Source organism: Salvelinus alpinus, chromosome 4, assembly GCF_045679555.1.
Source record: "Salvelinus alpinus chromosome 4, SLU_Salpinus.1, whole genome shotgun sequence".
NCBI lineage: Eukaryota > Metazoa > Chordata > Actinopteri > Salmoniformes > Salmonidae > Salvelinus > Salvelinus alpinus.
Window position 1 is genome coordinate 62,941,073 of NC_092089.1, and position 23,403 is coordinate 62,964,475.

General features: G+C 40.6%; 1 protein-coding gene and 1 long non-coding RNA gene across 3 annotated transcripts; one reads left to right on the forward strand and one right to left on the reverse strand.

The window, feature by feature from the left end:
- Window positions 1–1,415: 1,415 nt before the first annotated feature.
- Window positions 1,416–18,253, forward strand: phykpl (5-phosphohydroxy-L-lysine phospho-lyase). Of its 2 annotated transcripts, none has more exons than XM_071398277.1 (13): window positions 1,416–1,581; window positions 1,693–1,811; window positions 8,643–8,802; window positions 8,909–8,983; window positions 9,084–9,171; window positions 9,262–9,378; window positions 9,553–9,635; window positions 9,821–10,046; window positions 10,190–10,344; window positions 10,510–10,599; window positions 10,802–10,932; window positions 12,645–12,689; window positions 17,243–18,253. In XM_071398277.1, the coding sequence occupies exons 1-12, from the start codon at window positions 1,523–1,525 to the stop codon at window positions 12,686–12,688; spliced, it is 1,347 nt and encodes a 448-aa protein (XP_071254378.1). In that variant the 5' UTR covers window positions 1,416–1,522; the 3' UTR covers window position 12,689; window positions 17,243–18,253. The 2 variants fall into 2 exon arrangements, with proteins under 2 accessions (XP_071254378.1, XP_071254377.1); XM_071398276.1 differs by having other exon boundaries at window positions 1,417–1,581; window positions 12,991–18,253.
- LOC139574101 (uncharacterized) lies at window positions 1,978–6,359 on the reverse strand. Its single transcript, XR_011674720.1, has 5 exons — window positions 5,805–6,359; window positions 5,528–5,650; window positions 4,963–5,001; window positions 2,819–2,923; window positions 1,978–2,623 (listed from the first exon to the last, which is right to left on the reverse strand). It is a non-coding gene; the product is annotated as an uncharacterized lncRNA (long non-coding RNA).
- Window positions 18,254–23,403: the final 5,150 nt, after the last annotated feature.

Sequence of the window (23,403 nt, forward strand, 5' to 3'; positions counted from 1 at the left end):
ATAATAGGAGTGCTTGGTAAACCGACATACTTGTGGTCAGCTCTGAGGTCTCCATCTTCTGATCTAGCTAGTTAGTTAGTAGCCAGTAACTACTTACCTAGTAGTAGGCAAGCTAGCCTACTAACGCTACAACAAATTATGTGATCTGACCAATTGGATTGTTGCTTGCTAATATGAATAGGCTAACTAGTAGCAATATGGCATGGTGCCAGTTTGCAAATTTTTTACGTTAGATTTGGTCATCATCCCAAATACGAAGCTTAGAGGCTAATGATGGCTACGAAAGCAATTAGGTAGTTACCGTTAGCCAGCAGCAATACGGTCTGTGTGGTGGGCCAACCAGGCAGCTGGCTAGTAATTAAACGTAACAGTTTGCAAGTTCTGACAAACTAGCCGGTCAGTGTTGGCTAACAAATTGCAGTATCACCACAAGCATGTCTAGCTAAGCTAGCGGTTATTCATTTGGCCTACAGTAGCTGTCTAGGTCAGATAACGTTAACTTGACAGCCACCTAGTTAGCTAGCAAGCCAACTCAAGTCTAGCTAACTTTAGCTAGCATGAACATTCAGCCCGTGGGAACTGACAGTCCAGCTTATCACTCCGCTAGCAATTAGCTAGTTTGCTATGTTGTCATGCTTACTCATCTAATTGTCAACGTATCTGAATTAATTTACATATCGGTATAAGAAATGTAGCTTAAAATGACGTTGATTATTGACAGCAACACAAGACTGCTTCGTAGCTAGCTCGATGATTAATTTACCTGCCCACCTTGTCTCCTTAGCAACCGAAAGCAGCACGGGGTAGTTGATGGCCTTGCACTGAATATATAGCCATCGGAAGAAACCATTAAAAAGGGGTGGTTGAAACGTCTAACATGCTTGTATCTTTATTACACAAAATCTATTTACATCACAATCCATCTAGGAATTAACTATATATCGTCTCCAAAATTAAATGTAAATCTTAAACATGGAAAACGTTTTGCTTTTTGATTCTTGAAAATCACCCCCCCCCCCATTCTTCTGAAAATAGAAAAAAAACAGTAGACAGAAAGTATTCTAAAGAAAAACGCATTGAGTACTGTACAGCATTTTTCTGTGATAATAAGTCAGCATTGTGTCGGTTGGGTTGGTCTTTTGCCACTACCACAGTTTTTATTAGTCCTTTTGGAAATGAATGTGCCCGGCGAGATCCCAGAGCTCTACAAAAACATGTTTTGAACTCTGGGTAGTGTAGTTTGTCAAATTTTCGTGACGATGAGGTGCTGTGAATTAAGTACAAGTTTTTGCATGGGAAAGAAAACTAAAATGATAGTTTTCACACAAAAAGACAGACACATCATTCGTTTTTTTTAATATATATATAATATTATAATCCAGAATGCGTCCACGTCATTCAGACAGACGCATGCGCAGTTATGAAAATCCACGTGATTTCTTCAGAAAGTTGAAATGACGGAAAAGACAACTAGAATCTGGAGTTTAATTTAGTAATACAAACTAAGAGAAACGCAGTGAAAATGGCGTTGGAAATGTTCAGGAAAAAAGAGACTCTTGCAATGCGAAATAAACTGATTGGGTATGTAACTGTGCATGACTTGAAGAAACTTAAGCTGGCAGCAACAACGCTTGGCCCTCGTATGAAATTATGCACTGACATATAAAATGGTTTAAATTATGTCTCTCCTAGGCAGTCTTGCAGACTCTTCTATTCAGACGATCCCGTGAAGATAGTCAGAGCCAGAGGACAGTATTTGTATGACGAAAATGGCCAGCGGTACTTGGACTGTATCAGCAACGTTCAGCACGGTAAGAGACACATCTATAGAGCTCGCCAACTTGTAGTACAACAAATCGGAAATGATATACCTCAGGATCGTTCAGCCATTCCAATGTGCAAAATTAATGGGAAATGAATAGTTTTGGAATAAAGTTAAACGCCGAAAATAAGGTCTGAGGTTAACACCTCATCATAACCTGGTAATGACCACCTGACTACAGTTTATTACCTATACTCTTAGAAAAATAGGTTCCTAAAGGGTTCTTCGGCTGTACTCTTTTTGGTTTTAGGGAGAAGGCTTGTTGGTTCCACGTATAACCCTTTTGGGTTCCATGTAGAACCGTGGAAAGGGTCCTACTTAGAACTCAAAAGGGTTCTACCTGAAACCAAAAAGGTTATCCTATGGGGACAGCCGAATAACCCTTTTAGGTTCTAGATAGCACCTTTGTTTCTAAGTTTACTGTAAAAAGTATTGCAGAGGATAAAGTAGGATATTGAAAACATTGTTTATTACATTTCTATTTGTTTCCATAGTCACCAATTAAAGTTAATCTGCAACATATTCTTACATTTTAAAATAGATCAAGCAATGGCAAAAACAAATCTATTATCATTTTTTTTTTGCACATCTGCATACAGTAATTGTTTCATAATTCACCCACAGACATTAATTACATGCATAGAAAGACTGGGACACAGACTATATAAAGGCCCATTGTTTTATTTGATTAGTGATTCATACGAGTGGTGTGATGGGGTAGGTCGTCATCAAGGACCTCTGAGCACAGACCGCGATCTGGAGCGTAGTGGCCCTCTTCAAGAGTCGTGCGATGGGTCAAATCTGCAGTGAAGAGAATCAGTGCATTACAACTTTATACATTTTGAGATTTTAAAAGACAACTAGAAAAGGACATTCTTGATGTAACTTTGTGGACTCAGCTGGCTAAAAATATTTCCATGGTACTAGTTAAACGATTTTGTGGCATTTATAGCTTAGAGATGTCTTCAAAAAAGAGCAACTTGCTCACGTACATACTTTGCGTCCTTCTCCACCATGGCGTTCAGGGGCATATTTAAAGCCTTTCCAGAGGGCCTTGCAACACACCAAGCTCCTGATTCTCCTGGCTGTTCATGACACTTACTGTAAGCATAAAAATAAAATAAATTAATAATTGTCATAATGTGGGCATGCAGGACAGTACACAACAATAACACACAGTAAAATATATTTAACAGTCTGAATCTACTAAAAGTGGTAGCAAAGGCATGTTTGCTCCTCTGTTCCTTCATATTGAAGTGGGACATTACTTAATTGGTCATCAATCCGAAACATTTTAAGAGGATTGACACAGTAGTTGTATAATTACAATTTTTAACTCATCTCCAAATGATAAAGTTATGCTTAATCCTAATACATGTTTAATATTCAAACAACTTTATATAAACACACCGCTCCATAATCCTGAGGACATTGTCTCGGACAAAGGTTCCCCCAATTGAAGACAGTTTGGCAGTCTTAAAAAAAGAATGCTAAATGCAACAATTAAAGTATGTGTAAAGAGACAATCAAATATTATCTTGTTCAAAAGTTATGTCTGTCATATAATTCCTGTAACAAACATTGTTAGAAATGGGTGTAATTGGCAAATCTAGCTACATCCTATCAGGCCAGGGGCACAATGTATGAATTTATGGTTGGATCAGAATCGCCATTATAACATTGTTAGAAATGGGTGTACAGTGCATTCAGAAAGTATTCAGACCCCTTGACTTTTTCCACATTTTGTTACGTTACAGCCTTATTCTAAAATTGATTAAATAAAAATTTTCCCTCATCAATCTACACACAAATACCCAAAAACGACAAAGTGAAAACAGGTTTGTAGAATTTTTTGCAAGTAAAAAACAGAAATACCTTATTTACATAAGTATTCAGACCCTTTGCTATGAGACTCAACATTGAGCTCAGATGCATCCTGTTTCCATTGATCATCCTTGATGTTTCTACAACTTTATTGGGAGTCCACCTGTGGTAAATTCAATTGATTGGACATGATTTGGAAAGGCACACACCTGTTTATATAAGGTCCCACAGTTGACAGTGTATGTCAGAGCAAAAACCAAGCCATGGGGTCAAAGGAATTGTATGTAGAACTCAGAGACAGAATTGTGTCGAGGCACAGATCTGGGGAAGGGTGGCAAAAAAATTCTACAGCATTGAAGGTTCCCAAGAACACAGTGGCCTCCATCATTCTTAAATGGAAGAAGTTTGGAACCACCAATACTCTTCCTATAGCTGGCCGCCCGGCCAACCTGAGCAATCGGGGGAAAAGGGCCTTGGTCAGGGAGGTGACCAAGAACCCGATGGTCACTCTGACAGAGCTCCAGAGTTCCTCTGAGGAGATGGGAGAACCTTCCAGAAGGACAACCATCTCTGCAGCACTCTACCAATCAGCCTTTATGGGACTGGGAGACTAGTCAGAATCGAGGGAAAGATGAACGGAACAAAGTACAAAGAGATCCTTGATGAAAACCTGCTCTAAAGTGCTCAGGACCTCAGACTGGGGCAAAGGTTCAACTTCCAACAAGACAATGACCCTAAGCACACAGCCAAGACAATGCAGCAGTGGCTTCAGAACAAGTCTCTGAATGTCCTTGAGTGGCCCAATCAGAGCCCGAACTTGAACCCAATAGAACATCTCTGGAGAGACCTGAAAATAGCTGTGCAGCAAATCTCCCCATCTAACCTGACAGAGCATGAGAGGATCTGCAGAGAAGAATGTGAGAAACTCCGCAAATACAGGTGTGCCAAGCTTGTAGCATCACACCCAAGAAGACTTGAGGCTGTAATCACTGCCTTTACTGAGTAAAGGGTCTGAATACTTATGTAAATCTGCTATTTCCGTTTTTTTCTTAATTTTAATAAAATGCAAAAAATTCTAAAAACCAGTGTTTGCTTTGTCGTTATGGGCTATTGTGTGTAGATTGAGGGAGGGAAAAATGGTTTAATCCATTTTAGAATAAGGCTGTAACAAAATGTGGAACAAGTCAAGGTGTCTGAATACTTTCCGAATGCACTGTAATTGGCAAATCTCTTCCTCTTCTCTGCAACTGCGCACATGTTTGAGTGAGCGAGGAGAATGAGCAAGAGAGAAATGTGAGAAACAATACATGACTCACCATGGGAGGTGTCTGTTGATCAGGACACAGGTTTTGCAACTGAAAAAAAGAAGGGGGAGTTAAAATTGTATTTTATTTGCTTTACAAACATATGTTATTAGAAGCAGTGCTATTTCAATTGGATTTACTTACAGTACACTCTTAGAAAAAAAAGGTTCCAAAAGGGTTCTTCGGCTTTCTAAAGGGTTCTTTGGTAGAACCCTTTTTGGTTCCAGGTAGAACCATTTTGCGTTTCAGGTATAACCCTTTTGCGTTCCATGTAGAACCCTCTGAGGAAAGGGTTCTACATGGAATCCAACATAGTTCTTCCTGGAAACAAGGGGTTCTACCTGGAACCAAAAAGTGTTCTTCAAAAGGTTTTCCTATAGGGACAGACGATGAACCCTTTTAGGTTCTAGATACCACCTATTTTTTCAAAAGTGTAAGATTAGGCAATCATGGGAAGCTGAATAGCATGTCTCTTGGATAATCCAGTCTCAGTGAGACCTAATCCAGAGAAAAAAAGTATCAAACAAGACAAAATATATCAAACAGAAGACAAAATAACATCTAGCACACAATTTACTGTCAATGACTATGGGTTTAAGGAGGGGTGGTTCTGCTCTCTCCTTTCACTGGGATGTGGCAGAATAGGTCACTGGTAACTGTTGTAGACCCCATACATCAGGTCATTGACATGTTTCAGGAGCTGTAAAGACAAAGACGAATCATGATTAGCCATTGCCTAGGCTCTTCACTAAGTTAGACTTAGCCTAGCAAGTACATTGACTATGTTGCCCCTCAGCAATCTGGCAGTGAGGCAGATGGAGAGAGTGATAGACAACAAAACATAGGCTAATTACATTTCTTAGTCAGCAGGCTGTATAACTTTCAGTACTCCTTCCCTTTGTTCACTCCTCCATCCAAGCTAGAAGATTCCTGAAAAAAATAAAATAAAATTGAAAAGGCAGTTGAGAGGTGTAACATTAGAATGAGTGTTGAGGGGGAGCAGGGATAGGCAAAATCAATTGTATTGTCAATTACAAAATACACAAAAATAGAAGGATCTCTGATGAATGGGCTCCCGAGTGACCCTGGTTCGAGCCTGGGCTGTATCATAACCTGCCGTGATCGGGAGTCCATTAGGGCGGCGCACAATTGGCTCAGCGTCGTCCGGTTTATGGGAGGGTTTGGCCGGGGTAGGTAAAATAAGAATTTGTTCTTAACTGACTTGCCTAGTTAAATAAAGGTTGAATAAAAATGAATCAAGAAAATCTTCACATCCATATTGGGGGTACACATTTCAAGAATTAAGCTACCTTACTGTCCCACACACAATCAATGTTTCCTATATGTATATTCATGTACCATCTCTCTCTCTCTCTCTCTCTCTCTCTCTCTCTCTCTCTCTCTCTCTCTCTCTCTCTCTCTCTCTCTCTCTCTCTCTCTCTCTCTCTCTCTCTCTCTCTCTCTCTCTCTCTCTCTCTCTCTCTCTCTCTCTCTCTCTCACACACACTCACACAGCTAGCATGACAAAATGTTGACATGATGACAATCTTTTCTATACGTGATTGTGATCGCAATCATCTCTCCCCCCCTCTCTCATACAGAACACACACACATTGCTAGCATGACAACTTTGACATGGCAATGTTTTCGAAAGTTATTGTGATCATCTCTCTCACACACATGCGCAGAGAATACACACACATATTTGCTATTATTAACTGAACAGATATTAAAATGTCAATCTGTTTGCAAGCTAGCTACAACCAACACCTACAACAGGTAAAAATGAAAATTTACCATATCCATGGAGGATTAGCCAGAGAGCTAATGTTAGCTAATTAAAATTAGCCAGCTGAGTAAGTTAGTTAGCAAGCTAGCTAATTATTCCTTGATGTTCTTCTCCCCAACAAAATGCCCCTTTACCTACAAAAGTAAAACAATAATGCAGGAGAACAGGGACTACCACTTAGCAGTAAAATATTTTAGAAGTTTTTTGTGTACATTTTTAGAAACTGTTGTTGTTGACTGATGTGCTCGCGCAAGCAGGCTGCCTGCACGCAGAGATCTATTACTGCGCGCGAGGCATAGATTCCCATCCAACTTTTAACTAGAACTGATATGCCTGCCTCCTTATTTAGCTACTGAAATTAAAATTTAATTACTGCACGCATTATGTGAATTGCTTAAAGCCTTTAAGGAAAAATATAATAGCCATATTTTCAGGGTCAAATTCAGGTGCAATAATTTTTGACTAATTAGTTGTGGAAATAATTGCGATTAAAAGTAGGGTTTTATAAATCCTGGTGGATTGTAGTATGCTTTTGAAATAAAAGATAGGCCTATGTTTTATTTCTTAAATAAATAGTTAGTCATAATAGAACTTCCAAATAGAATTCAGAGAACAGAAGAAAATGTGCAGCACAATTAGCTAACACAAATAAAAATTACCATTAGAAGCCAACACACACAACAAGCTACCAGATATCATTAATTAAACAACCATTATTTCACTGTACTGCATTTTGACGGCAGTGCATTTTTGTATGGGTATCTTGTATTATTGTGCATGTTTATTGCCTAGACCAAATATTATGGAAGTGCATATACACTTTTCAATTGGGTGGACTGTAACTACGAAAATCACTGCCATAGCCTGTAGTAAAACCAAAAGCATTTATAGATTCTCTAAATTAGGGACCATCTCGAATAGCTATAGGACCGCAGAGACTGTCACAAATGTTTGCTTTAATGACCTACCAAATTCCATGACTTGGGGGTGAAATAGATCACATTTCTTAGTTTTTTGTAAAATTGCCATTTCAACACCTGCCGAATAAAAACCTTAAATGGCCCTACTCCTGAAAAAGTTAATCGGGCCGGATAAGCTGAATTGGACTCGGCCCGGGTAGCAATATCCGGAGCCCAGAGAAATATTATTCTGCCCCGGTCTGAATCATGCAAACCCTGCTGAAAAAGAACATTACTCCAACTGTAATAATTGTAATGCTTCTAGTGTCTTGTATTCAATGGGTGCATGGCCCACAAACACTATGCCCATGTTTATATAGATTGATGTCTTTTCATTGAGTAGCATTTTGATAACTGGTCAGTATTTCAGTCAGATTTCAACCAAAAACCAGATATCAACCAACATAAGATGTATTTTTTCCCATACGTCAAAAATGCGTCTTAATCTGGTTGTGATCTGGTTATAAGACGTCCCGACCAGATTTCAACTAGTAAAAGCCGTCTTTATCACGTCGTATGCCCTCTGGGTAAATGCTTCAAAATTCAACAAAAGTGACCTGATGAAGATGATCTAATAGAACAAAACGTTTAAGATCTCCTAAGCCTGTATTTACCACAGACCTTATTTTCAGGAATTTATCCAAAAACTCCATACATTTTCCCATAGGCTTTGTTCAACAAACCATGGCGGAGTTAGTGTCTACAAAAAGATGCCATTACTGTTGCTCTCTATTGGTGACATTATTTTAATGCATCTGAATTGATAAATATTCTGTTGTATTTGGTGAATAATACTTTGTGAGAGCAAAGGTCACAGTCCAAAGCCCTTTGAACATTACAGTAGTACTACAACAGTACCACAACATAATCAACATGACAGTACCTCCTAGTGTTAATTGTATGTAACGAAAAGTTGGATTGTTGTTGCACCTATGCACCTACAGTGGGTCACTGTCATCCCAGCATCACACAAGCAGCCACAACGCAGATGGAGCTTCTGAATGCCAATTCGCGCTTCCTTCACGACAACATAGTTCAGTATGCCGACCGCCTCGCTGCCACTCTGCCCGACAAGCTGTGTGTCTTCTATTTTGTCAACTCAGGGTAAGACACCATGTCCTACAACCTATAACTTCCTCCTGAAACACAGCTCCAATGACCTCCGCGTAAGATATAGGAAGAATAATTTAATATATATGTCTCCCAACAGTTCAGAGGCCAATGATCTGGCACTACGCTTGGCCCACCAGTACACCAAACATGAAGACGTCATTGTGCTTGACCAGTAAGGTTTCTCACATATCACCCAAAAACTACTACTAATCTCAGTAGATTTCTTCTCTAAATGTACTTCTTCCTCTTTTCCCCCTCTTCCTCCATACTAGCGCATATCATGGGCACCTGACTTCGCTCATCGATATCAGCCCATACAAGTTCCAGAAGCTGACAGGACAGAAAGAGTGGGTTCACGTGGTGTGTAAGAGGATACATATTGCATGCCTCTATTTTTTGGCGTGTGCTACAAAAAGCTAAAATGGTAATTTTCCTGTTTATTCCTTACAGGCACCCATACCAGACACCTATAGAGGTATATTCAGAGAGGACCATCCCAACCCAGCCCAGGCATATGCAGATACTGTGAAGGATGTGATAGACAAGGTGCACCAAAAAGGTCGCAAGGTACGGTAAATACAATAGGTTTTGCATGGAGAAGGAAAGTTTGAAAATAGTCTCAATTTGGACACCGAGCAGGGTGTAATGCTGATTAGTGTATTAACAGTGTAATAACAATGTTCATAAGTATTGTACTAATTCTATGGATCTAATAACTCAAAACTGACTTGCGACCGACAGGTTTCTGCATTTTTTGCTGAGTCATTGCCCAGTGTTGGAGGCCAAATCCTCTTGCCCAAGGGATACTCAACTAAAGTAGCAGAGTAGGTACTGCCTCTGAGCATAAAATATTATTGCACTATTATACTTTACCATTTTCTCATCTGTGAAGAAAAGGACGAAGAGCCAAATCCTCATTTGAGTTAGGATTGAGGCCATTACGATAGTAAAAGCTATTGCTTGTATCTTTGACGTGACAGTGAGTGTTGGTATCTCTCTGTCTCGACAGATACGTGCACTCTGCAGGGGGAGTGTTTGTGGCGGACGAGGTGCAAACAGGTTTTGGGCGTGTGGGGAGCCACTTCTGGGCCTTCCAGCTGCAGGGTGATGATTTCAGCCCTGACATAGTGACTATGGGCAAGCCGATGGGCAACGGACATCCCCTGTCATGTGTAGCAACCACAGCGGAGATCGCTGGGGCCTTCACAGCCAACGGAGTGGAGTACTTCAATACAGTGAGAAACTGGTGGCTGTTACAACCTATATTCTGCCTATTAAATAATGTTAACCGTGCACAAACGTTCATGGTGTACATGTGTAACTCATATTAGGAGTCTCATCCCTAATCATGGTTTGTGGTTCTCCTGTGACTGTGCAGTTTGGCGGTAACCCAGTGTCGTGTGCCATCGGCCTGGCTGTCCTGGACGTCATTGAGAAGGAGGACCTGAGGGGGAACTCCTCAAGAGTAGGAGGACACCTATTGGACCGGCTGACACAGCTACAGACCAAACATCCAATCATTGGAGATGTCCGGTAGGGCGCCTACGACGTGGATTATGTGAAGGGAATGTCTCTATAATAACTACTCACATATGACCCTGCCGTCAACCTCACACTCTCTAGTCTACAGCATGATCCATTCTGAGATACTGGCTGAAGACAGTATACAATAACTGGCTTTGTGTTTACTCTTGGCAGTGGAGTGGGGCTGTTTGTGGGCTTGGAGTTGGTCACCGACAAAGAACAGAGGACCCCAGCTACAGACGCAGCAGCGCAAGTTGTCAGAAGGTGTGGGGTCAGACTGGTCATTCACTGCTACGAGGCCGTGTGAAGCAACAACTATACACTCATATCAAAGTGTGTCAGTGTTTGCTGCAGTCACAATTCAGTGAAGAGTTAACACTATTCTTATTTTGGTATAAATCTTTGCATTACTTTTAGAAGAGAACCTGTAAGCAGAAATATCCTTTGGTCTCTTCTCCCATTCCAGACTGAAAGAGGAGTATATCTGTGTCAGTACAGACGGCCCCTGGGAGAACATTGTCAAGTTTAAACCTCCCATGTGCTTCAGTATGGAGGACGCAGACTTGGTGGCAGACAGGATACACCACATCCTCACAGGTGACTGGAACACTTACCCTATAGCCCTGACTTATTACAATACATTTACACAGTTGTATAGTATACATTTATGATACTTAAAGGAAAGGTTCACCCATTTTGAATATTATATTGTTTTTGTGCGTCTCTGAGTGATGTTCTATCGATTCCCTGGGTCATTTCATGATTTTCTGAGTTATTGGCGTTCAAGCAGGCAGAAATCCGTCTTGTATGACGTAACACCGTGATAAAGTCTCTCACTGGAAGTTAATAGGAATACGACTTTTGGATCGCGAAAACGTCTATCATACATGTCACATTTCAATACTGTCCAACGTCTTCTGTCAAGTGAGCCATTGATTATATTTTTGCCATATTCCTACCTCGAGAAATGTGTAATTTAACAGAGCCTAGCACATTTTTCCTATTTGTCTGCCTCTTTAGTCCAGGGTGCATTGCATAGTGCAGTTGCCAGAGATATTATAGAAAGGAGATAGGAATCCAATGAATGAAAGAACTTAAACGCCAAACCCAATAGACTGTCGACCAATCGCGTTCCCGTTGTCATGCTGCGTCACGCGGATACTAAGCTAATCATCACGTAATCCCTTCTCAAAGTCAGTATATATGTCGAGAAACGTGTCTATTTTCCTAGAAAGTACGTACTGTCACGATTCCAAAGCTATACGATATTAGATAGCAAGTTAATTATCTCAAATCTTGGAAAATATATGTAATGTTGTACTTCTTGTTGACGAAGTTCATGCTAATGTTTTTTTTTTTTAGCTGGCGCCCAATAGACTCCCATTCACTCCTTGAAGGAGAGCGCCCCTTGTCCCAGAATCACACAGAATGCATCGTGCGGCTTATTGACGTAGCATGGGCAACGTTTTCCATCTGATCAAAAGTATGTCTGCCGTTGCAAATGATAGACTCCACTCTGTTTTTTTATTTAACCTTTAACTTTGCAAGTCTGTTAAGAATGAATTATTATTTACAATGACGGCCTACCCTGGCCAAACCCTAACGACGCTGGGCCAATTGTGCGCCGCCCTATGGGACTCCCAATCTTGGCCGATTGTGATACAGCCTGGAATCGAACCTGGGTCTGTAAGTGACGCCTCTAGTTTGAGATGCAGTGCCTTGGACCGCTGCGCCACTGTGAGGCACAACAATCTGCAGGTTGAACATGGTGAAATTGTAGACTCCTAAATTGATAGTGCAGTTTGTTTAGTCGATTTTACAACTAACTAGCTACTTTACATGCTGATATTGTCTTTGGTATTGTGTGTAGCTACGTTTGCCAGCGAGCCCATAGAGAGCATTGCATTGTGGATTTTGTAGTCGACTGGAGCTGCAAAAGATTTCCACAACGATTTTCCATGTTGCTGCCAACCTTATTATAACGCCAAAATGAAAGATTTGTCCACCAAAAATATTGTTCTCACATAGTGATATTTAACACTGTAAATGAAAAGAATGAGTGATTTTGGGTGGATTTTTCCTTTAAGGAGACAGAATACCCAGTCTTTTTAATCCAACGTAGACTCTACCACTGCAGTGTTTGCAGAACTGAAGGTTCAGGGAGCCTGCACCGACCCGATTCGTATATCTGCCGACTATTTCTGAACTGGGCCAATGGCAATTACACAACAGTCTTAACAGATTCATACTACACACCACTTAAGCAGGTGTGTAGGGACCTGTTGACAATTCTACTTTTTCCTTTTCAGACATGGAGCGCAGTCATCAAAAACTGGAAAGTGGAGATTTCTAAGGTTTGTACAAACCTGTAGAAAGATTTAATTGCATCAGACAGTAAGAATTGGTCACAATCAGAAGGAGTCAGAGGTAGTGTTGTTGATAGTGTGATGTACTCCTCCAGGAGATTTCACTAACCGTTAAAAGTGCATTTCTCAGACATTGGATTTCATTGGGGCCCGTATCTACAAATCTCAGAGTAGAAGTGCTTATCCTAGGATCTGTCCATAGAAAAGGCTACACTAATCCTATATTGGCATTCCTACTTTGAGGCGTTTTGTGGATACGGTCCTAGAACTTGCATCTTTCGCTTTTCAGACGAACTGGAGTCATCTTGGCGGAAGACAAGGGAAGGAATGCAGAAGTATTCAACACAACCAATCTCACAGATCCATACCACAATTAAGGATAAAAAAACTAAATCATTAAGATTACACTACTAGATCTAACACAAGAATGGTTTGTGACAATTCATAAAGTGGAATTAGTGACTGCTTTTGATTCTGCATGAGGGATATAAGAGAAGCAGTGACATATGCAACAGAAAAGCAATACATTACTACTATAACACAATGTAAATTGTGAGTACAGTGAGTTTTGATCCTCCTCGTATTTATACTTCCCTGTGGAAATACAGTGCATTCGGAAAGTATTCAGACCCTTCGACATTTTGTTACGTAAACAGCCTTATTCTACAATGGATGAAATCCTCAATCTACATACAATACCCCATTTTGATAATCTAAGGAAAATTCAAAACAGAAATACTTTATTTACATAAGTATTCAGACCCTTTGCTATGAGATTCGAAATTGAGCTCATGTGCATCCTGTTTCCATTGATAAACCTTGAGATGTTTCTACAACTAGATTGGAGTCCACCTGTGGTAAATTAAATTGATTGGACATGATTTGGAAAGGCACACACCTGTCAATATGAGGTCCCACAGTTGACAGTTCATGTCAGAGCAAAAACCAAGACATGAGGTCAAAGGAATTGTCTGTAGAGCTCCGAGACAGGATTGTGTTGAGGCACAGATCTGCGGAAGGGTACCAAGACATTTCTGCAGCATTTAAGGTCCCCAAGAACACAGTGGCCTCCATCATTCTTAAATGGAAGAAGTTTGGAACCACCAAGACTCTTCCTAGAGCTGGCCTCATGGAGGTGACCAAGAACCCATTAGTCACTCTGACAGAGCACCATCCCTACGGTGAAGCATGGTGGTGGCAGCATCATGCTGTGGGGATGTTTTTCAGCGGTAGGGATTGGGAAACTATTCAGGATCGAGGGAAAGATGAATGGAGCAAAGTACAGAGAGATATTTGATGAAAACCTGCGCCAGAGCGCTCAGGACCTCAGACTTGGGCGAAGGTTAACCTTTCAACAGGACAATGACCCTAAGCACGTAGCCAAGACAACACAGGAGTGGCTTCGGGACAAGTCTCTGAATGTCCTTGAGTGGCCCAGCCAGAGCCCAGACTTGAACCCATTCAAGCATCCCAGAAAATAGCTGTGCAGCGGCGCTCCCCATCTAACCGGACAGAGCTTGAGAGGATCTGCAGAGAAGAATGGGAGAAACTCTCCAAATACAGGTGTGCCAAGCTTGTAGCGTCATACCCAAGAAGACTTGAGGCTGTAATCGCTGCCAAATGTGCTTCAACAAAGTACTGAGTTAAGGGTCTGAATTCTTAGGTAAATATGTCATTTCTGTATTTTTTTAATTTTTATACATTTACAAAAATGTACAAAAACCTGCTTTTGCTTTGTCATTATGGGATATTGTGTTTATATTGATGAGGGATTTAAAAACATTTTTATTTTTTGAATAAGGCTGTAAAGTAACAAAATGTGGAAAAGGGGTCTGAATACTTTCCGAATGCAATCCATCACATTGCAACTACCAGATTAAGTTTTCCCCATAGGGGATTTCAGAAACACTTCAAATAAGGTGTTTTATGTAGGCTTACCCTGGCGTGATGTTTTGATTACTGTAAATCTCTCTAGGACAAGGTGACTTGTCAGTATATTCGCCTGTATTTACCACCCCAAAATTAAATCCTAATTAGCTGCTAATGTGGCTATCATAAAGAACTACAAATACAAAGTTAATCTGCAACATATTCTTACATTTAAAATGGATCAAGCAACGGCAAAAACAAATCTAAATCACAAGTTTTTCACATCTGCATACAGTAATTGTTTTATAATTCACCCACAGACTACATGCATAGAAAGACAGGGACACAGAATATATAAAGGCAATGAATAATTAATAAGAGTGTTGTTATGGGGTACTGGAGAGTAGTGGCGTAGTAGTACTCTCCCTACTTATAGAGAAACGCCAATGCCATCCTCTTTCATGTTGCCTAAACAGTCTATGACTGTCGTACAGTACACGCTTTTAGTTTTTTTTTTTTTTATCCTAGGTTACCTGGTTAAAATACTTGCTTGCTAGCTTAACTTCCTTTCAATGATACGCCAGGCCAGCTAGTTAACATTAGCATACTACTTCTAGCTACATGTTGAACTTCCATCCTCTCAGGCCAGGGGCACAATGTATGAATTTATGGTTGGATCCGTTATAATCATTGGCCAGTACGGAGAATTAAGTAAAACCAGAAGTCCAAATCCCTATCTCCATCCATGGCTAATATAGAAACTTTAGCCATGAAGACAACACAATGAGATGCAATTGAAGTTTTTTTTCTGTCAATAATGACGTATAGCTTGTGATGTGAATGGTCTGAAGCCAAATCCAAACTGGCTTCCCTTTACACCTTTTTTGGTGAGCCAAGACCATTCACAGCTGAGCTCACTCAGTTTAACTTAACGCTGATTGGCTATTTAATTTATTTTTTATCAATGGGTGCCAAATGCTTGCTGGCTTCTTTTGCATTCAATGCTACGGGCTGCAACAATGTCATACTCTTTCTGACCAGACAGCATCAGATAGATTCGCTACACATACTGAGACAGAGGGGCGCTGTTTCGTTCGCTCGGATGCTTTCGCCGGTGAGATACATTCAGCCTCTTGCGAATTAAAGGACATTTATGAAGTGCTGAGAGACAAAATATATATTATTTAGGATGTTTTTTTTCCTGGTAAATTTTTTGGGGAAGCCTCCATGATTACACTCAATCTTCCCAAGACATCTGAAACCCTACCTCTTTAAACAGTATCTTAAATAAACCTCCTCCCCACCTCGGACCCCCCTCCCCCAATAAAAAAAAAACTGAACCAGCACTTGCACTTGACCCCTCCCTCCTCTAGCTCTGACTCAACTGCTAGCTACTTTGAGAAACATTTGACTTTTTATGTCTGTGATATGTGGTTGTCCCACCTAGCTATCTTAGGATGAATGCACTAACTGTAAGTCACTCTAGATAAGAGAGTCTGTTAAATAACTAAAATGTAAATGTAACGCACAGTAAAATATCTTTAACAGTCAGAATCTACTAAAAGTGGTAGCAATGGTATGTTTGCTCCTCTGTCCCTTCATATTGAAGTGGAACATTAATTTATTGTTCATCAATCTGAAACATTTTAAGAAAGAGGATATCAAAATTAAACAGTTGGATAAATGTTTAACTAATCTCTAAAATGGCAAAGTTTTGTTTAATCCTAATACATGTTGTAATATTCAAACTTTTTATAAAACACCACTCCATAATCCTGAGGACATTGTCCCGTACAGAGGTTCCCCCAAATTGAAGACAACTTGGCAGTCTTAAAAATAGAAAGCTAAATGCTACAATTAAAGTATGTGTAAACGGGCAATAAAGAGACAATAAAAATATATCATATCTGCAACAAACATTGTTAGAAATGGGTGTAATTGGCAAATATCTTCCTCTTCTCTGTAACTGCGCACATGTTTGAGTTTGAGTGAGCAACAGAGAATGAGCAAGAGAGAAATGGGGGAAACTTTACATGACTCACCAAGGGAGGTGTGTGTTGAATTAGGACGAGAGTTTTGCGAGTTAAAATAGGATTTGGTTTACTTTACTAACTTCTATTATTAGAAGCAGTGCTATTTCAATTGGATTTCTTTACACCACACTTCTAATGCACCCATAAGATAAACATTTTTGGTTTGAGGAAGAACTATTTTGAGTTCCATGTAGAACCCTCTGTGGAAAGGGTTTTAAATGGAACCTGGAACCAAAAAAAGTTTCAAACATGAGAAAATAACATTTTGGCAACAACTTACTGTCAATGACTATGGATTTAAGGAAGGATGCTTCTGCTCTCTCCTTTCACTGGGATGTGCCAAAATAGGTCACTGGTAACTGAGTGGGTGGCGAAGCACTGCTGTAAAGGCCATGCATCAGGTCATTGACATGTTTCAGGAACTGTAAAGACCGAGACGAATCATGATTAACCATTACCTAAGATCTTCACTAAGTTAGACTTAGCCTAGCAAGTACATTGACAATGTTGCCCCTCAGCAACCTGGCAGTGAGGCAGACAGATGAAGAGATATAGATAGACAGAAAGCAAAACAGGCCATTTACATTTCTTAGTCAGCAGGCTGGATAAATGATGTACTCTTCCCTTTGTTTCCTCCAGCCAAGCGAGAAGATTCCTGCAAAAACAGAGAACGAATTGAAAAGGGCAGTTGAGAGGTGTAACGTTAGAATGAGTGTTGAGGGGGAGCAGGGATAGGCAAAATGTATCCTATTGTCAAATACAAAATACAAGGATCTCTGATGAATCAAGAAAATCTTCACATCCAGTGTGTGGGGAGGTATACATTTCAAGAATTTTACAGTAGGCTACCTTACTGTCTCACACACAATCAATGTTTCCTATGTGTATTAATGTACAATCTCTCTCACACACACACACACACACAGCATGACACAATGTTGACATGATAATATTTTCTATAGATTGTGATCATAATCATCCATCTCACACTGAACACACACACACAGCTAGCATGACTACGTTGACATGAATGTTTTCTAAAGTTATTGTGATCATCTCCTCTCTCACACACATGCAGAGAATACACACACACCCCTTTACAATCATTAACTAAACAGATATTAAAATGTCAATGTTATCTAGCTAGCTACAACAGGTAGAAATGAAAATGTACCATGTCCATAGTGGATTAGCCAGAGAGCTAACATTAGCTCGCTAAAATTAGTTAGTTAGCTAGCAAATCTTACCTTGACTTTCATCTCCCCAACAAACTGCCGATTTACTTACAAAAGTAAAACAACAATTCAAAAGAACAGGGACTACCACTTTTAGAATTTTTGTGTGTACATTTTGAAAAACTGTTGCTATTGACCAATGTGCTCGAGCAAGCAGGCTGCACGCAGCTATCTATTTTTTAGCGAGAACTGATATGCCTACCTCCTTATTTAGCTACAGAAATTAAAATTAAATGACTGCACGGATTCTGTTAATTGCTTAAAAGCTAAGGGAAAATATAAGTAATATTTTCAGGGTCAAATTCAGGTGCAATACATTTTGACAAATGATGTATGGAAATAAAATGTGATAAAAATAGGATTTTGAAAATCCTAGTGGATTGTAGCATGAAATAAATGAAATATTGAAATAAAAGACATGCTTACGTGTTATTTCTTAAATAAAGAAATAGTTAGTCATAAAACTTCCAAACAGAATTCAGAGAACAAGAAAATGTGCAGCACAATTAGCTAACACAAATGAGAAAATTACCATTAGAAGCGAACACACACAGCAAGCTACCAGATATCATTAATTAAGCAACCATTATTTCACGGTACTGCCATTTTACTGCATTTTTGTGTGGGTATCCTGCATGTTTATTGCCTAGAACAAATATTATGGAAGTGCATATACACTTTTCACTTTGGTGGACTGTAACTACGAAAAACACTGCCATAGCCTGTATTACCTCAAATGGCCTTACTCCTGAAAAAGTTAAATCGGACCGGATAAAATTAAGTGGACTCGGCCCTGGTACCATTAGCCGGAGCCCAGAGTAATATGATTCTGCCAGCCTGCATGTACAGTTAAAGTTGGGAGTTTACATACACTTTGGTTGGAGTCATTAAAACTCGTTTTTCAACCACTAAAAATTTCTTGTTAACAAACTATAGTTTTGGCAAGTCGGTTAGGACATCTACTTTGTGCATGACACAAGTAATTTTTCCAACAATTGTTTACAGACAGATTATTTCACTTATAATTCACTGTATCAATATTCCAGTGGGTCAGAAGTTTACATACACTAAATTGACTGTGCCTTTAAACAGCTTGGAAAATTCCAGAAAATGTAATGGCTTTAGAAGCTTCTGATAGGCTAATTGACATCATTTGAGTCAATTGGAGGTGTACCTGTGGATGTTTTTCAAGGCCTACCTTCAAACTCAGTGCCTCTTTGCTTGACATCATGGGAAAATCAAAAGAAATCAGCCAAGACCTAAACATTTTTTTTTTTAAATGTAGACCTCCATAAGTCTGGTTCATCCTTGGGAGCAATTTCAAAACGCCTGAAGGTACCATGTTCACCTGTACAAACAATAGTACGCAAGTGTAAACACCATGGGACCACGCAGCAGTCTTACCGCTCAGGAAGGAGACGCGTTCTGTCTCCTAGAGTTGAACGTACTTTGGTGTGAAAAGTGCAAATCAATCCCAGAACAACAGCAAAGGACCGTGTGAAGATTCTGGAGGAAACGGGTACAAAAGTATCTATATCCACAGTAAAATGAGTCCTACATCAACATAACCTGAAAGGCTGCTCAGCAAGGAAGAAGCCACTGCTCCAAAACTGCCATAAAAAAACCAGACTATGGTTTGCAACTGCACATGGGGAGAAAGATCGTACTTTTTGGAGAAATGTTCTCTGGTCTGATGAAACGGGGATGCTTGCAAGCCGAAGAAAACCATCCCAACCATGAAGCACGGGGGTGGCAGCATCATGTTGTGGGGGTGCTTTGCTGCAGGAGGGTCTGGTGCACTTCACAAAATAGATGGCATCATGTGGGAGGCAATGCTACCAAATACTAATTGAGTGTATGTAAACTTCTGACCCACTGGGAATGTGAGGAAAGAAATAAAAGCTGAAATAAATAATTCTCACTATTATTCTGACATTTCACATTCTTAAAATAAAGTGGTGATCCTAACTGACCTAAGACAGGGAATTTTTACTAGGATTAAATGTCAGGAATTGTGAAAAACTGAGTTTAAATGTATTTGGCTAAGGTGTATGTAAACTTCCGACTTCAACTGTAGGTAGGGGTAAAGTGACAATGCAAAAATAAACAGCGAGTAGCAGTAGTGTACAAAAAAAAGTAGTGTACAAAAAAAAGCTATTTGCTTAATTGTTCAGCAGTCTTATGGCTTGGGGGTAGAAGTTGTTAACCCTCTTAAGGATCCACCCTTTTCAATTTTTGCCTAAAATAACATATCCAAATCTAACTGCCAGTAGCTTAGGGATTGAAGCAAGGATATGCATATTGTTGATACCATTTGAAAGGAAACACTTTGAAGTTTGTGGAAATGTGAAATGAAGATAGGAGAATATAACACCTTAGATCTGGTAAAAGAAAATACCATCTTTGAAATGCAAGAGAAAGGCCATAATGTATTATTCCAGCCCAGGTGCAATTTAGATTTTGGCCACTAGATGGCAGTGTATGTGCAAAGTTTTAGACTGATCCAATGACCCATTGCATTTCTGTTCAAAATGTTGTATCAAGACTGCCCAAATGTACCTAATTGGTTTATTAATAACTTTAGGTTCATAACTGTGCACTCTCCTCAAACAATAGCATGGTATTCGTTCACTGTAATATAGCTACTGTAAATTGGACAGTGCAGTTAGATTAACAAGAATTTAAGCTTTCTGCCAACATCAGATATGTCTATGTCCTGGGAAATGTTGTTACTTACAACCTCATGCTAAGACGTGGCTCTCCGATACCGCTTTCCATGCGGTAGCAGAAAGAACAGTCTATGACTTGGGTGGCTGGAGTCTTTGACAATTTTTTGGGCCTTCCTTTATACTAGGCGGTGTCAGTGGTCCTGGATGACACGAAGCTTGGCACCAGTGATGTACTGGGCCATACGCACTACCCTCTGTAGCGTCTTCCAGTCGGATGCCGAGCAGTTGCCATACCAGGCGGTGATACAACCGGTCAGGATGCTCTCGATGGTGCAGCTGTGCCCTCTTCACGACTTGTGTTGGTGTGTTTGGACCATGATAGTTTGCTGGTGATGTGGACACTAAGGAACTTGAAGCTCACGACCCCCGTCGATGTGAATGGGGGTATGTTCGGTCCTCCTTTTTCTGTAGTCCACGATCAGCTCCTTTGTCTTGCTCATGTTGAGGGAGAGGTTGTTGTCCTGGCACCACACTGCCAGGTCTCTGACCTTCTCCTTGTAGGCTGTCTCGTCTCATCCTTGTCGGTGATCAGGCTTACCACCATTGTGTCGTCAGTAAAATTAATTATGGTGTTGGAGTCATGCTTGGCCACGCAGTAGTGGGTGAACAGGGAGTACAGGAGGGTATCAAGCACGCACCCCTGAGGGACCACAATATTGAGGATCAGCGTGGCGGATGTGTTGTTACCTACCCACACAACCTGGGGACGGCCCATCAGGAAGTCCAGGATCCAGTTGCAGAGGGAGGTGTTTAGTTCCAGGGTCCTTAGCTTAGTGATGAGCATGAACAGCATTCTCACATAGGTGTTCCTTTTGTCCAGGTGGGAAAGGGCAGTTTGGAGTGAAATTGAGATTGTGTCATCTGTGGATCTGTAGGGGCAGTATGTGAATTGGAGTGGGTCTAGGGTTTCCGGGATGATGGTGTTGATGTGAGCCATGACCAGCCTTTCAAAGCACTTCATGGGTACAGACGTGAATGCTACGGGGCGGTAGTCATTTAGGCAGATTACCTTGGCGTTCTTGGGCACAGGGACGACGGTGGTCTGCTTGAAAATATATTACATACTTGGTCAGGGAGATTGAAAATGTCAGGGAAGACACTTGCCAGTTGGTCCCACATGCTCTGGGTACCTGTCCTGGTAATCCGTCTGGCCCCGTGGCCTTGTAAATGTTGACCTGTTTAAAGATCTTACATCAGCTACGGAGGGTGTGGTCACACAGTCATCTGGAACAGCTGGGGTTCTCATGCACGCTTCAGTGTTGCTTGCCTCAAAGCGAGCATAAAAGTAATTTAGCCCATCTGGTAGGCTCGCGTCACTGGGAAGCTCACGCATGGCTTGATAAATATGTTGTATTCGAATAATATTTGGAGAGCAAAGGACACAGTTCAAATCCCTTTGAACATTACAGTAGTACCACAACATAATCAACATGATAGTACCTCCTAGTGGTAATTGTATGTAATGAAACTTTGACAACGTTGGATCTGTTGCGCCTATGCACCGAGAGTGGGTCACTATCATCCCAGCATCACACAAGCAGCCACAACGCAGATGGAGCTTCTGAATGCCAATTCGTAATTCCTTCACGACAACATCATTCAGTATGCCGACAAGCTGTCTCCTATTTTGTCAACTCAAGGTAAGACACCATAAACTACAACTTCCTCCTGAAGCACAGCCCCAATGACATCCGCGTAAGATATAAGAATAATGTAATATATGTCTCCCAACAGTTCTGAGGCCAATGATATAGCACTACACTTGGCCCACCAGTACACCAAACATGAAGACATCATTGTGCTTGACCAGTACGGTTTCTCACATCACACAAACTACTGTCCCGCTTCCTTTTCACATGCATGTCTCAGTAATTTTCTCTAAATATACTCCCCGCCCCCTCAATACTAGTGCATAGAATTTTTTGCTGAGTTGTCACCCAGTGTTGGGAGGCCAAAACTCTTGCCCAAGGGATACTCAACTAAAGTAGCAGAGTAGGTACTGCCTCTGAGCATACAATATTAGTGCACTATTATACTTTACCATTTTCTCATAGGTGAAGAAAAGGACAAGAGTCAAAACCTCATTTGAGTGAAGATTGAGAGGCCATTGTGATAGTAAAAGCAATTACTTTTATCGTTGGTATTTCTCTGATATGGGCCCTCTGCAGGGGGAGTGTTTGTGGCAGACGAGGTGCAAACAGGTTTTGGGCGTGTGGGTAGCCATTTCTGGGTCTTCCAGCTGCAGGGTGATGTTTTCAGGTGAGTGTTCAGACTGGTAATTTACTGCTACAAGGCCTTAGGAAGCAACAACTTTGCAAACATATCAGTGTGTCAGTGTTTGCTGCAGTCACAATTCAGTGGAGTTAACACTATTTGTATTTTGGTATAAATCTTTGCATTACTTTTAGAAGAGAACCTGTAAGCAGAAATATCCTTTGGTCTCGTCTCCCATTCCAGACTGAAAGAGGAGTGCATCTGTGTCAGTACAGACAGCCCCTGGGAGAACATTGTCAAGTTTAAACCTCCCATGTGCTTCAGTATGGAGGACGCAGACTTGGTGGCAGACAGGATACACCACATCCTCACAGGTAACTGGAACACTTACCCTATAGCCCTGACTTATTACAATACATTTACACATTTATTATACTTAAGGAGACAGAATACGCAGTCGCAACAAAACATTTAAACCCAAGTCGACTTAGCCTCCACAACTGCAGTGTTTGCAGAACTTAAAGTTCAGAGAGCTTACACCGACCTGATTCCTTATATCTGCCGACACAGAAGTGTTGGGGGACCATTTCTGAACCGGGCCAATGGCACTTACACAACAGTC